Below are 15,930 nucleotides of genomic sequence, written 5' to 3'. Positions count from 1 at the left end.
ACCATGAACCATTTATTTTCCAGGAAAACATCACTATCATCACAAACACAGCCGTAAGAGACACAATGCTAGACCTGACCTTGATGGCTCTTGCTCCCAAATTCGACGTTTTTGAGCCAAAAGACTTCCAGCTGTGGTTCCAAGTCAATCTGGTTGTTCTGCTGGCCAGCTTCCATCCTGGCAGATTGGTTGATATCCCCCTAAACATCACCTGTGAATCCTACAATGCCATGTAAGAGACTACTTTACCCCAAACAAACGTACAAGGGACTGCCTCGTAAAGTACAGATTGACAAAAGACTGCACTAATGTCTCTTTCCTTTTTCTCTCAGATTTACGGGTCTCGACCAAAGTTTGGAATCTCTTCCGCCTCACCTCTCACAGGGTGTAAAGGCAAGCTTGGATGCACTGATGAAGACATTCCAACGTATGTTATAAACTGCTATTTTTCAACAACAGACACTGTATCTTCTGAACCCAGCATTTATAGAACATTTAAAAAATCTCCAAAAAGGCATTGTGTTATTTTGCTAACTCATATGCTCCGAAATCTTCCCGTTGATTGACTGACCTTATTTAAATTATCCCCCTCAAAGGTTGCTCAAGGCCTCCAGCTTTAATTGTGGTAAGTACTCTCTGAGTGGGAGCTTATTTTAAATAGACCTTTTGTTTACGATATGGGAAAGGTCATGCATCTGGTATCTGCATTGTGGCATTGTTCAGAAAGCCAAAGCATCTCTTTTGTTTTCTCATTTAATTTCACACTGGTAACAATATTATTTCCCCCCCCCCATATAGTGCAAAGAAACATTGGTCAATGGTAAGTTGATGCTAGCTGTGCAATTGACATTTTCTTGAATCAGATTGGCAATTTATGATTTGTGTCTGAATAACTATTGTTTTTATGTTCTCTTTTGCAGAGAAACAACTTTGTGCTGGATTTAACAGGTGGGTTCAGTGCTGTCTTGCACAGTGCAGGTTGTAAGACATTGAGACACACAGGGTATCATTTGTAAACTAATAATGTATTTTTCATTACCGTTTCCTACAGCACACAACTGAAGCAACAAATGTCGATTGGGAATTCCAATGAATCCCTTTGCAATTTCAACATCTCTGAATATGCCTGTTCCTCAGTAAGCTTTTTCAATTCACCACTAAATGTTGTCAGTAGCAACAGATACATTTCTCTCGTCCTCATCTTCTTTATTGATGTTACTCATGTTGATGTCACAGTTGTCTAATTTCGTTCACATCCCTGCATTATTTTCTTTAAGACAACCATTCTGTCAGCGGACAACTTGGTGACGATCCTGAAATGCCAATTGTCCAGCAAAAAGACTTACTCAACAGAAATGTGGAAGCTGTTCTTCCAAAACAATGCTGCAATTCTGGACCAGGCTCTTCTGGATTACTCCAGCATGGTATGTTGAATCCCAGAATTACAACAAAATGTTGGCAATATGTGTGGATTTTGTCAATACACATCTGTTTATACCTTTCCAGAACCCCAACACCAGCAGTCCAGCTATGCCAAATGTCCTTGATGCCATTGGAGATGTCAAACTCAACAACTTCATGAATGCACAGCTGAACAACGCCAGCTTCGTTGACAAGTTGTTCCAGAAGATGCTCCGTCCATTCTTGGCATCTCCATCTAGGAATTTCCTCTCCTGTCTCAGCTCAAAGAACTTCAGTTGTCAGACCTACCAAATTGTGTATGTAAAGCCATGATACCCAATGCCATTGTCAATACAACTGGTGATATGCCTACAATTGAATAAGAAGTCAAGATAACATAGGTAACATGGGCTCTGTTCTCTTTCAGCATTGAGACTCTAAGCAACCAATCAGCCTCCATGGACAGAGAGCAACAACGAGTGATCTTCACTCATTACATCTATCCATTCCTTTCAAGAAATGACTCATCAGGTAATAAATGGTTCTGGAAAGCGCAAAAACATACACACTTCTCTGGGCCAATCCATTGAACTCATCTGCTTAGGGGAACTTAAAGTCCATTTGTTTAACTCTGCTTTTGTTTCAGATCCCGGCTGTGTCTCAAACACCAGTGGAAGCATGGACTGGCTCCAGAGGAACTTTGGCATCTTTTCTGTTTTTGCAGAACTGCAGGAGTTACAAGTCCTTAATCCCGACTTCTCCAGCGTAAGTGGCCTAGGTGTTTGTCTGGATGGTTATCCCCTCAATAACATTACCGCGCCACTCACTGACATGTGCCACCTTTCTTTTGCTTTTTCTATTTGTAGAAGGAATCACTGTCGCTGCTTACCCCAACCCAAGTGGCACAATTGACATTGACCTCTGGGGCATTGAATGACACAGATGACATTAAACTTGTGTTTACGCGGCTGGAGGAAGGTGACGCTTTCAAAAATGTTGACGAGTTTCTGACGCAACTGACCGCAAAGGAAGAGGTAATGCACTTTTGAGATAAACAAACTGCATGATTTCATCTTGACAAATAGCAATCCCCATGTCTTCCTGTGTCTCCCTTTGTGGATAGTGAAAGACAACAAATGAGCAACGAGCAACATATCAATCTTCTACTTTCATGTATTACCGGCAAAGCTCGATGGAATGCCGTGATGAGTTGTGCAGTGTTGAGGAACTCTGGTCATGTGTTTCAACAGATTCCTGACATCCATCCAGCCGTGAGAGATGTGATGATGAATCAGACGTTCAACATCATCAGCCTTCAATTCCCAGAGTTCGAAACGCTGGACTGGATTGCATGGTTCGAAGTAAAGCTGATTCCCATCCTCCCCAGTTTGAATGAAGTCATGCTCACCATTGCTACCTCAAACGTCAACTGCACCAACTACCAAGTCATGTGAGTAGGGGCCAACTTCCTGCTAAAATTAGCCATGGATTCGATGACTAAAATCTATTGCAAATGTGGGGTGGAAGCGTCATGAGTGTATCTTTTCCCATTTACAGTGTAAATGGAATGGACAGAGCTTTCCCTGAAATGACTCAGGATAGAAGAGAAGGAATCGCAAGAGTCCTGCTGAAATACCTGAGGAAATCTGTGCACCTCATCAATGGACCAGGTAGGACTCACCAAGCAGGTTGTTGTGCTCATTGGCTTTCTGTTTGATTCTTCATCGCCTATGCTGAATGAAGTGTGCTTTTTTTGAAAGGAGTGAACAGTTGGCATGTTGCTTCCTTCTCTATTGAATATAACATCAATGTACTCCACTTTTCAATAACCAAAACGGCCATACATGTCTTTTAGCTTGCAGGCAGGACATCCACGATGACAATGACTGGCTTGCAATCAACCTGGGTTCATACTCCGAGTACACAACCTATTCGGATCTCAAAGACTTCAACATCTCAGGGGTAAAACAATTGTTTGCCAGTGTTCTTTGCAACCAGAATTGACTAGTTTGACACTGCTCATGTGTGGAATTATGGCTATTTAGAGGGCTAATGCATTGTATTCTGTTGTCTTCTTCTCCCCAGGTGGCAGTTCTAGACTCCCTCTCACCAAACCAGAAAGCTGAATTGATACTGGACCCAAGCACTGGCGCTCTGGAGAATGAGACTCTTGTGAAGAACGTTTTCATCAGCTTGCTGGAATCTCCAAGGGAAGAGCAGCTCAATGAGTTCTTTGTGACTTTTGTTGAAGTCACCAAGCAGGTCAGTACATCACTCTCTGGCTGGAATGGACCTTGTACAGTGAGACCTGGCTCTCGACAAAGTCATCTGACAAAACAATCAGGATGAATGGATGTCCTCCTAAACCATGAACCATTTATTTTCCAGGAAAACATCACTATCATCACAAACACAGCCGTAAGAGACACAATGCTAGACCTGACCTTGATGGCTCTTGCTCCCAAATTCGACGTTTTTGAGCCAAAAGACTTCCAGCTGTGGTTCCAAGTCAATCTGGTTGTTCTGCTGGCCAGCTTCCATCCTGGCAGATTGGTTGATATCCCCCTAAACATCACCTGTGAATCCTACAATGCCATGTAAGAGACTACTTTACCCCAAACAAACGTACAAGGGACTGCCTCGTAAAGTACAGATTGACAAAAGACTGTACTAATGTCTCTTTCCTTTTTCTCTCAGATTTACGGGTCTCGACCAAAGTTTGGAATCTCTTCCGCCTCACCTCTCACAGGGTGTAAAGGCAAGCTTGGATGCACTGATGAAGACATTCCAACGTATGTTATAAACTGCTATTTTTCAACAACAGACACTGTATCTTCTGAACCCAGCATTTATAGAACATTTAAAAAATCTCCAAAAAGGCATTGTGTTATTTTGCTAACTCATATGCTCCGAAATCTTCCCGTTGATTGACTGACCTTATTTCAATTATCCCCCTCAAAGGTTGCTCAAGGCCTCCAGCTTTAATTGTGGTAAGTACTCTCTGAGTGGGAGCTTATTTTAAATAGACCTTTTGTTTACGATATGGGAAAGGTCATGCATCTGGTATCTGCATTGTGGCATTGTTCAGAAAGCCAAAGCATCTCTTTTGTTTTCTCATTTAATTTCACACTGGTAACAATATTATTTCCCCCCCATATAGTGCAAAGAAACATTGGTCAATGGTAAGTTGATGCTAGCTGTGCAATTGACATTTTCTTGAATCAGATTGGCAATTTATGATTTGTGTCTGAAGAACTATTGTTTTTATGTTCTCTTTTGCAGAGAAACAACTTTGTGCTGGATTTAACAGGTGGGTTCAGTGCTGTCTTGCACAGTGCAGGTTGTAAGACATTGAGACACACAGGGTATCATTTGTAAACTAATAATGTATTTTTCATTACCGTTTCCTACAGCACACAACTGAAGCAACAAATGTCGATTGGGAATTCCAATGAATCCCTTTGCAATTTCAACATCTCTGAATATGCCTGTTCCTCAGTAAGCTTTTTCAATTCACCACTAAATGTTGTCAGTAGCAACAGATACATTTCTCTCGTCCTCATCTTCTTTATTGATGTTACTCATGTTGATGTCACAGTTGTCTAATTTCGTTCACATCCCTGCATTATTTTCTTTAAGACAACCATTCTGTCAGCGGACAACTTGGTGACGATCCTGAAATGCCAATTGTCCAGCAAAAAGACTTACTCAACAGAAATGTGGAAGCTGTTCTTCCAAAACAATGCTGCAATTCTGGACCAGGCTCTTCTGGATTACTCCAGCATGGTATGTTGAATCCCAGAATTACAACAAAATGTTGGCAATATGTGTGGATTTTGTCAATACACATCTGTTTATACCTTTCCAGAACCCCAACACCAGCAGTCCAGCTATGCCAAATGTCCTTGATGCCATTGGAGATGTCAAACTCAACAACTTCATGAATGCACAGCTGAACAACGCCAGCTTCGTTGACAAGTTGTTCCAGAAGATGCTCCGTCCATTCTTGGCATCTCCATCTAGGAATTTCCTCTCCTGTCTCAGCTCAAAGAACTTCAGTTGTCAGACCTACCAAATTGTGTATGTAAAGCCATGATACCCAATGCCATTGTCAATACAACTGGTGATATGCCTACAATTGAATAAGAAGTCAAGATAACATAGGTAACATGGGCTCTGTTCTCTTTCAGCATTGAGACTCTAAGCAACCAATCAGCCTCCATGGACAGAGAGCAACAACGAGTGATCTTCACTCATTACATCTATCCATTCCTTTCAAGAAATGACTCATCAGGTAATAAATGGTTCTGGAAAGCGCAAAAACATACACACTTCTCTGGGCCAATCCATTGAACTCATCTGCTTAGGGGAACTTAAAGTCCATTTGTTTAACTCTGCTTTTGTTTCAGATCCCGGCTGTGTCTCAAACACCAGTGGAAGCATGGACTGGCTCCAGAGGAACTTTGGCATCTTTTCTGTTTTTGCAGAACTGCAGGAGTTACAAGTCCTTAATCCCGACTTCTCCAGCGTAAGTGGCCTAGGTGTTTGTCTGGATGGTTATCCCCTCAATAACATTACCGCGCCACTCACTGACATGTGCCACCTTTCTTTTGCTTTTTCTATTTGTAGAAGGAATCACTGTCGCTGCTTACCCCAACCCAAGTGGCACAATTGACATTGACCTCTGGGGCATTGAATGACACAGATGACATTAAACTTGTGTTTACGCGGCTGGAGGAAGGTGACGCTTTCAAAAATGTTGACGAGTTTCTGACGCAACTGACCGCAAAGGAAGAGGTAATGCACTTTTGAGATAAACAAACTGCATGATTTCATCTTGACAAATAGCAATCCCCATGTCTTCCTGTGTCTCCCTTTGTGGATAGTGAAAGACAACAAATGAGCAACGAGCAACATATCAATCTTCTACTTTCATGTATTACCGGCAAAGCTCGATGGAATGCCGTGATGAGTTGTGCAGTGTTGAGGAACTCTGGTCATGTGTTTCAACAGATTCCTGACATCCATCCAGCCGTGAGAGATGTGATGATGAATCAGACGTTCAACATCATCAGCCTTCAATTCCCAGAGTTCGAAACGCTGGACTGGATTGCATGGTTCGAAGTAAAGCTGATTCCCATCCTCCCCAGTTTGAATGAAGTCATGCTCACCATTGCTACCTCAAACGTCAACTGCACCAACTACCAAGTCATGTGAGTAGGGGCCAACTTCCTGCTAAAATTAGCCATGGATTCGATGACTAAAATCTATTGCAAATGTGGGGTGGAAGCGTCATGAGTGTATCTTTCCCATTTACAGTGTAAATGGAATGGACAGAGCTTTCCCTGAAATGACTCAGGATAGAAGAGAAGGAATCGCAAGAGTCCTGCTGAAATACCTGAGGAAATCTGTGCACCTCATCAATGGACCAGGTAGGACTCACCAAGCAGGTTGTTGTGCTCATTGGCTTTCTGTTTGATTCTTCATCGCCTATGCTGAATGAAGCGTGCTTTTTTTGAAAGGAGTGAACAGTTGGCATGTTGCTTCCTTCTCTATTGAATATAACATCAATGTACTCCACTTTTCAATAACCAAAACGGCCATACATGTCTTTTAGCTTGCAGGCAGGACATCCACGATGACAATGACTGGCTTGCAATCAACCTGGGTTCATACTCCGAGTACACAACCTATTCGGATCTCAAAGACTTCAACATCTCAGGGGTAAAACAATTGTTTGCCAGTGTTCTTTGCATGACCAGAATTGACTAGTTTGACACTGCTCATGTGTGGAATTATGGCTATTTAGAGGGCTAATGCATTGTATTCTGTTGTCTTCTTCTCCCCAGGTGGCAGTTCTAGACTCCCTCTCACCAAACCAGAAAGCTGAATTGATACTGGACCCAAGCACTGGCGCTCTGGAGAATGAGACTCTTGTGAAGAACGTTTTCATCAGCTTGCTGGAATCTCCAAGGGAAGAGCAGCTCAATGAGTTCTTTGTGACTTTTGTTGAAGTCACCAAGCAGGTCAGTACATCACTCTCTGGCTGGAATGGACCTTGTACAGTGAGACCTGGCTCTCGACAAAGTCATCTGACAAAACAATCAGGATGAATGGATGTCCTCCTAAACCATGAACCATTTATTTTCCAGGAAAACATCACTATCATCACAAACACAGCCGTAAGAGACACAATGCTAGACCTGACCTTGATGGCTCTTGCTCCCAAATTCGACGTTTTTGAGCCAAAAGACTTCCAGCTGTGGTTCCAAGTCAATCTGGTTGTTCTGCTGGCCAGCTTCCATCCTGGCAGATTGGTTGATATCCCCCTAAACATCACCTGTGAATCCTACAATGCCATGTAAGAGACTACTTTACCCCAAACAAACGTACAAGGGACTGCCTCGTAAAGTACAGATTGACAAAAGACTGCACCAATGTCTCTCTTTCCTTTTTCTCTCAGATTTACGGGTCTCGACCAAAGTTTGGAATCTCTTCCGCCTCACCTCTCACAGGGTGTAAAGGCAAGCTTGGATGCACTGATGAAGACATTCCAACGTATGTTATAAACTGCTATTTTTCAACAACAGACACTGTATCATCTGAGCCCAGCATTTATAGAACATTTAAAACATCTCCAAAAAGGCATTGTGTTATTTTGCTAACTCATATGCTCCCAAATCTTCCCGTTGATTGACTGACCTTATTTAAATTATCCCCCTCAAAGGTTGCTCAAGGCCTCCAGCTTTAATTGTGGTAAGTACTCTCTGAGTGGGAGCTTATTTTAAATAGACCTTTTGTTTACGATATGGGAAAGGTCATGCATCTGGTATCTGCATTGTGGCATTGTTCAGAAAGCCAAAGCATCTCTTTTGTTTTCTCATTTAATTTCACACTGGTAACAATATTATTTCCCCCCCCATATAGTGCAAAGAAACATTGGTCAATGGTAAGTTGATGCTAGCTGTGCAATTGACATTTTCTTGAATCAGATTGACAATTTATGATTTGTGTCTGAATAACTATTGTTTTTATGTTCTCTTTTGCAGAGAAACAACTTTGTGCTGGATTTAACAGGTGGGTTCAGTGCTGTCTTGCACAGTGCAGGTTGTAAGACATTGAGACACACAGGGTATCATTTGTAAACTAATAATGTATTTTTCATTACCGTTTCCTACAGCACACAACTGAAGCAACAAATGTCGATTGGGAATTCCAATGAATCCCTTTGCAATTTCAACATCTCTGAATATGCCTGTTCCTCAGTAAGCTTTTTCAATTCACCACTAAATGTTGTCAGTAGCAACAGATACATTTCTCTCGTCCTCATCTTCTTTATTGATGTTACTCATGTTGATGTCACAGTTGTCTAATTTCGTTCACATCCCTGCATTATTTTCTTTAAGACAACCATTCTGTCAGCGGACAACTTGGTGACGATCCTGAAATGCCAATTGTCCAGCAAAAAGACTTACTCAACAGAAATGTGGAAGCTGTTCTTCCAAAACAATGCTGCAATTCTGGACCAGGCTCTTCTGGATTACTCCAGCATGGTATGTTGAATCCCAGAATTACAACAAAATGTTGGCAATATGTGTGGATTTTGTCAATACACATCTGTTTATACCTTTCCAGAACCCCAACACCAGCAGTCCAGCTATGCCAAATGTCCTTGATGCCATTGGAGATGTCAAACTCAACAACTTCATGAATGCACAGCTGAACAACGCCAGCTTCGTTGACAAGTTGTTCCAGAAGATGCTCCGTCCATTCTTGGCATCTCCATCTAGGAATTTCCTCTCCTGTCTCAGCTCAAAGAACTTCAGTTGTCAGACCTACCAAATTGTGTATGTAAAGCCATGATACCCAATGCCATTGTCAATACAACTGGTGATATGCCTACAATTGAATAAGAAGTCAAGATAACATAGGTAACATGGGCTCTGTTCTCTTTCAGCATTGAGACTCTAAGCAACCAATCAGCCTCCATGGACAGAGAGCAACAACGAGTGATCTTCACTCATTACATCTATCCATTCCTTTCAAGAAATGACTCATCAGGTAATAAATGGTTCTGGAAAGCGCAAAAACATACACACTTCTCTGGGCCAATCCATTGAACTCATCTGCTTAGGGGAACTTAAAGTCCATTTGTTTAACTCTGCTTTTGTTTCAGATCCCGGCTGTGTCTCAAACACCAGTGGAAGCATGGACTGGCTCCAGAGGAACTTTGGCATCTTTTCTGTTTTTGCAGAACTGCAGGAGTTACAAGTCCTTAATCCCGACTTCTCCAGCGTAAGTGGCCTAGGTGTTTGTCTGGATGGTTATCCCCTCAATAACATTACCGCGCCACTCACTGACATGTGCCACCTTTCTTTTGCTTTTTCTATTTGTAGAAGGAATCACTGTCGCTGCTTACCCCAACCCAAGTGGCACAATTGACATTGACCTCTGGGGCATTGAATGACACAGATGACATTAAACTTGTGTTTACGCGGCTGGAGGAAGGTGACGCTTTCAAAAATGTTGACGAGTTTCTGACGCAACTGACCGCAAAGGAAGAGGTAATGCACTTTTGAGATAAACAAACTGCATGATTTCATCTTGACAAATAGCAATCCCCATGTCTTCCTGTGTCTCCCTTTGTGGATAGTGAAAGACAACAAATGAGCAACGAGCAACATATCAATCTTCTACTTTCATGTATTACCGGCAAAGCTCGATGGAATGCCGTGATGAGTTGTGCAGTGTTGAGGAACTCTGGTCATGTGTTTCAACAGATTCCTGACATCCATCCAGCCGTGAGAGATGTGATGATGAATCAGACGTTCAACATCATCAGCCTTCAATTCCCAGAGTTCGAAACGCTGGACTGGATTGCATGGTTCGAAGTAAAGCTGATTCCCATCCTCCCCAGTTTGAATGAAGTCATGCTCACCATTGCTACCTCAAACGTCAACTGCACCAACTACCAAGTCATGTGAGTAGGGGCCAACTTCCTGCTAAAATTAGCCATGGATTCGATGACTAAAATCTATTGCAAATGTGGGGTGGAAGCGTCATGAGTGTATCTTTCCCATTTACAGTGTAAATGGAATGGACAGAGCTTTCCCTGAAATGACTCAGGATAGAAGAGAAGGAATCGCAAGAGTCCTGCTGAAATACCTGAGGAAATCTGTGCACCTCATCAATGGACCAGGTAGGACTCACCAAGCAGGTTGTTGTGCTCATTGGCTTTCTGTTTGATTCTTCATCGCCTATGCTGAATGAAGCGTGCTTTTTTTGAAAGGAGTGAACAGTTGGCATGTTGCTTCCTTCTCTATTGAATATAACATCAATGTACTCCACTTTTCAATAACCAAAACGGCCATACATGTCTTTTAGCTTGCAGGCAGGACATCCACGATGACAATGACTGGCTTGCAATCAACCTGGGTTCATACTCCGAGTACACAACCTATTCGGATCTCAAAGACTTCAACATCTCAGGGGTAAAACAATTGTTTGCCAGTGTTCTTTGCATGACCAGAATTGACTAGTTTGACACTGCTCATGTGTGGAATTATGGCTATTTAGAGGGCTAATGCATTGTATTCTGTTGTCTTCTTCTCCCCAGGTGGCAGTTCTAGACTCCCTCTCACCAAACCAGAAAGCTGAATTGATACTGGACCCAAGCACTGGCGCTCTGGAGAATGAGACTCTTGTGAAGAACGTTTTCATCAGCTTGCTGGAATCTCCAAGGGAAGAGCAGCTCAATGAGTTCTTTGTGACTTTTGTTGAAGTCACCAAGCAGGTCAGTACATCACTCTCTGGCTGGAATGGACCTTGTACAGTGAGACCTGGCTCTCGACAAAGTCATCTGACAAAACAATCAGGATGAATGGATGTCCTCCTAAACCATGAACCATTTATTTTCCAGGAAAACATCACTATCATCACAAACACAGCCGTAAGAGACACAATGCTAGACCTGACCTTGATGGCTCTTGCTCCCAAATTCGACGTTTTTGAGCCAAAAGACTTCCAGCTGTGGTTCCAAGTCAATCTGGTTGTTCTGCTGGCCAGCTTCCATCCTGGCAGATTGGTTGATATCCCCCTAAACATCACCTGTGAATCCTACAATGCCATGTAAGAGACTACTTTACCCCAAACAAACGTACAAGGGACTGCCTCGTAAAGTACAGATTGACAAAAGACTGCACCAATGTCTCTCTTTCCTTTTTCTCTCAGATTTACGGGTCTCGACCAAAGTTTGGAATCTCTTCCGCCTCACCTCTCACAGGGTGTAAAGGCAAGCTTGGATGCACTGATGAAGACATTCCAACGTATGTTATAAACTGCTATTTTTCAACAACAGACACTGTATCATCTGAGCCCAGCATTTATAGAACATTTAAAACATCTCCAAAAAGGCATTGTGTTATTTTGCTAACTCATATGCTCCCAAATCTTCCCGTTGATTGACTGACCTTATTTAAATTATCCCCCTCAAAGGTTGCTCAAGGCCTCCAGCTTTAATTGTGGTAAGTACTCTCTGAGTGGGAGCTTATTTTAAATAGACCTTTTGTTTACGATATGGGAAAGGTCATGCATCTGGTATCTGCATTGTGGCATTGTTCAGAAAGCCAAAGCATCTCTTTTGTTTTCTCATTTAATTTCACACTGGTAACAATATTATTTCCCCCCCCATATAGTGCAAAGAAACATTGGTCAATGGTAAGTTGATGCTAGCTGTGCAATTGACATTTTCTTGAATCAGATTGGCAATTTATGATTTGTGTCTGAATAACTATTGTTTTTATGTTCTCTTTTGCAGAGAAACAACTTTGTGCTGGATTTAACAGGTGGGTTCAGTGCTGTCTTGCACAGTGCAGGTTGTAAGACATTGAGACACACAGGGTATCATTTGTAAACTAATAATGTATTTTTCATTACCGTTTCCTACAGCACACAACTGAAGCAACAAATGTCGATTGGGAATTCCAATGAATCCCTTTGCAATTTCAACATCTCTGAATATGCCTGTTCCTCAGTAAGCTTTTTCAATTCACCACTAAATGTTGTCAGTAGCAACAGATACATTTCTCTCGTCCTCATCTTCTTTATTGATGTTACTCATGTTGATGTCACAGTTGTCTAATTTCGTTCACATCCCTGCATTATTTTCTTTAAGACAACCATTCTGTCAGCGGACAACTTGGTGACGATCCTGAAATGCCAATTGTCCAGCAAAAAGACTTACTCAACAGAAATGTGGAAGCTGTTCTTCCAAAACAATGCTGCAATTCTGGACCAGGCTCTTCTGGATTACTCCAGCATGGTATGTTGAATCCCAGAATTACAACAAAATGTTGGCAATATGTGTGGATTTTGTCAATACACATCTGTTTATACCTTTCCAGAACCCCAACACCAGCAGTCCAGCTATGCCAAATGTCCTTGATGCCATTGGAGATGTCAAACTCAACAACTTCATGAATGCACAGCTGAACAACGCCAGCTTCGTTGACAAGTTGTTCCAGAAGATGCTCCGTCCATTCTTGGCATCTCCATCTAGGAATTTCCTCTCCTGTCTCAGCTCAAAGAACTTCAGTTGTCAGACCTACCAAATTGTGTATGTAAAGCCATGATACCCAATGCCATTGTCAATACAACTGGTGATATGCCTACAATTGAATAAGAAGTCAAGATAACATAGGTAACATGGGCTCTGTTCTCTTTCAGCATTGAGACTCTAAGCAACCAATCAGCCTCCATGGACAGAGAGCAACAACGAGTGATCTTCACTCATTACATCTATCCATTCCTTTCAAGAAATGACTCATCAGGTAATAAATGGTTCTGGAAAGCGCAAAAACATACACACTTCTCTGGGCCAATCCATTGAACTCATCTGCTTAGGGGAACTTAAAGTCCATTTGTTTAACTCTGCTTTTGTTTCAGATCCCGGCTGTGTCTCAAACACCAGTGGAAGCATGGACTGGCTCCAGAGGAACTTTGGCATCTTTTCTGTTTTTGCAGAACTGCAGGAGTTACAAGTCCTTAATCCCGACTTCTCCAGCGTAAGTGGCCTAGGTGTTTGTCTGGATGGTTATCCCCTCAATAACATTACCGCGCCACTCACTGACATGTGCCACCTTTCTTTTGCTTTTTCTATTTGTAGAAGGAATCACTGTCGCTGCTTACCCCAACCCAAGTGGCACAATTGACATTGACCTCTGGGGCATTGAATGACACAGATGACATTAAACTTGTGTTTACGCGGCTGGAGGAAGGTGACGCTTTCAAAAATGTTGACGAGTTTCTGACGCAACTGACCGCAAAGGAAGAGGTAATGCACTTTTGAGATAAACAAACTGCATGATTTCATCTTGACAAATAGCAATCCCCATGTCTTCCTGTGTCTCCCTTTGTGGATAGTGAAAGACAACAAATGAGCAACGAGCAACATATCAATCTTCTACTTTCATGTATTACCGGCAAAGCTCGATGGAATGCCGTGATGAGTTGTGCAGTGTTGAGGAACTCTGGTCATGTGTTTCAACAGATTCCTGACATCCATCCAGCCGTGAGAGATGTGATGATGAATCAGACGTTCAACATCATCAGCCTTCAATTCCCAGAGTTCGAAACGCTGGACTGGATTGCATGGTTCGAAGTAAAGCTGATTCCCATCCTCCCCAGTTTGAATGAAGTCATGCTCACCATTGCTACCTCAAACGTCAACTGCACCAACTACCAAGTCATGTGAGTAGGGGCCAACTTCCTGCTAAAATTAGCCATGGATTCGATGACTAAAATCTATTGCAAATGTGGGGTGGAAGCGTCATGAGTGTATCTTTTCCCATTTACAGTGTAAATGGAATGGACAGAGCTTTCCCTGAAATGACTCAGGATAGAAGAGAAGGAATCGCAAGAGTCCTGCTGAAATACCTGAGGAAATCTGTGCACCTCATCAATGGACCAGGTAGGACTCACCAAGCAGGTTGTTGTGCTCATTGGCTTTCTGTTTGATTCTTCATCGCCTATGCTGAATGAAGCGTGCTTTTTTTGAAAGGAGTGAACAGTTGGCATGTTGCTTCCTTCTCTATTGAATATAACATCAATGTACTCCACTTTTCAATAACCAAAACGGCCATACATGTCTTTTAGCTTGCAGGCAGGACATCCACGATGACAATGACTGGCTTGCAATCAACCTGGGTTCATACTCCGAGTACACAACCTATTCGGATCTCAAAGACTTCAACATCTCAGGGGTAAAACAATTGTTTGCCAGTGTTCTTTGCATGACCAGAATTGACTAGTTTGACACTGCTCATGTGTGGAATTATGGCTATTTAGAGGGCTAATGCATTGTATTCTGTTGTCTTCTTCTCCCCAGGTGGCAGTTCTAGACTCCCTCTCACCAAACCAGAAAGCTGAATTGATACTGGACCCAAGCACTGGCGCTCTGGAGAATGAGACTCTTGTGAAGAACGTTTTCATCAGCTTGCTGGAATCTCCAAGGGAAGAGCAGCTCAATGAGTTCTTTGTGACTTTTGTTGAAGTCACCAAGCAGGTCAGTACATCACTCTCTGGCTGGAATGGACCTTGTACAGTGAGACCTGGCTCTCGACAAAGTCATCTGACAAAACAATCAGGATGAATGGATTTTTTTATTTTTTTTTTTTATTTTTACCTTTATTTAACCAGGCAAGTCAGTTAAGAACAAATTCTTATTTTCAATGACGGCCTGGGAACAGTGGGTTAACTGCCTGTTCAGGGGCAGAACGACAGATTTGTACCTTGTCAGCTCGGGGGTTTGAACTCGCAACCTTCCGGTTACTAGTCCAACACTCTAACCACTAGGCTACCCTGGATGAATGGATGTCCTCCTAAACCATGAACCATTTATTTTCCAGGAAAACATCACTATCATCACAAACACAGCCGTAAGAGACACAATGCTAGACCTGACCTTGATGGCTCTTGCTCCCAAATTCGACGTTTTTGAGCCAAAAGACTTCCAGCTGTGGTTCCAAGTCAATCTGGTTGTTCTGCTGGCCAGCTTCCATCCTGGCAGATTGGTTGATATCCCCCTAAACATCACCTGTGAATCCTACAATGCCATGTAAGAGACTACTTTACCCCAAACAAACGTACAAGGGACTGCCTCGTAAAGTACAGATTGACAAAAGACTGCACTAATGTCTCTCTTTCCTTTTTCTCTCAGATTTACGGGTCTCGACCAAAGTTTGGAATCTCTTCCGCCTCACCTCTCACAGGGTGTAAAGGCAAGCTTGGATGCACTGATGAAGACATTCCAACGTATGTTATAAACTGCTATTTTTCAACAACAGACACTGTATCATCTGAGCCCAGCATTTATAGAACATTTAAAACATCTCCAAAAAGGCATTGTGTTATTTTGCTAACTCATATGGTCCCAAATCTTCCCGTTGATTGACTGACCTTATTTAAATTATCCCCCTCAAAGGTTGCTCAAGGCCTCCAGCTTTAATTGTGGTAAGTACTCTCTGAGTGGGA

The 15,930-nt window shown here is 42.4% G+C and overlaps 1 protein-coding gene across 1 annotated transcript; it reads left to right on the top strand.

The window, feature by feature from the left end:
- Window positions 1–12,544: 12,544 nt before the first annotated feature.
- On the top strand, window positions 12,545–15,722 carry LOC149975303 (uncharacterized; the record flags this gene model as incomplete). The annotated part of the gene is made up of 11 exons (XM_090209736.1): window positions 12,545–12,721; window positions 12,804–13,015; window positions 13,126–13,229; window positions 13,345–13,463; window positions 13,565–13,732; window positions 13,949–14,148; window positions 14,256–14,368; window positions 14,554–14,660; window positions 14,786–15,040; window positions 15,306–15,514; window positions 15,617–15,722. Coding segments are annotated over 11 exons (1,770 nt in total), but the record flags the coding sequence as incomplete, so codon positions are not given.
- Window positions 15,723–15,930: the final 208 nt, after the last annotated feature.

The sequence above is a fragment of the Oncorhynchus mykiss genome, chromosome 19 (assembly GCF_057628025.1).
Source record: "Oncorhynchus mykiss isolate SJ-2025 chromosome 19, ASM5762802v1, whole genome shotgun sequence".
In the NCBI taxonomy this organism is placed as follows: domain Eukaryota; kingdom Metazoa; phylum Chordata; class Actinopteri; order Salmoniformes; family Salmonidae; genus Oncorhynchus; species Oncorhynchus mykiss.
The sequence above is the reverse complement of the archived record's forward strand: the minus strand, read 5'-3'. Positions and strand labels throughout refer to the sequence as shown.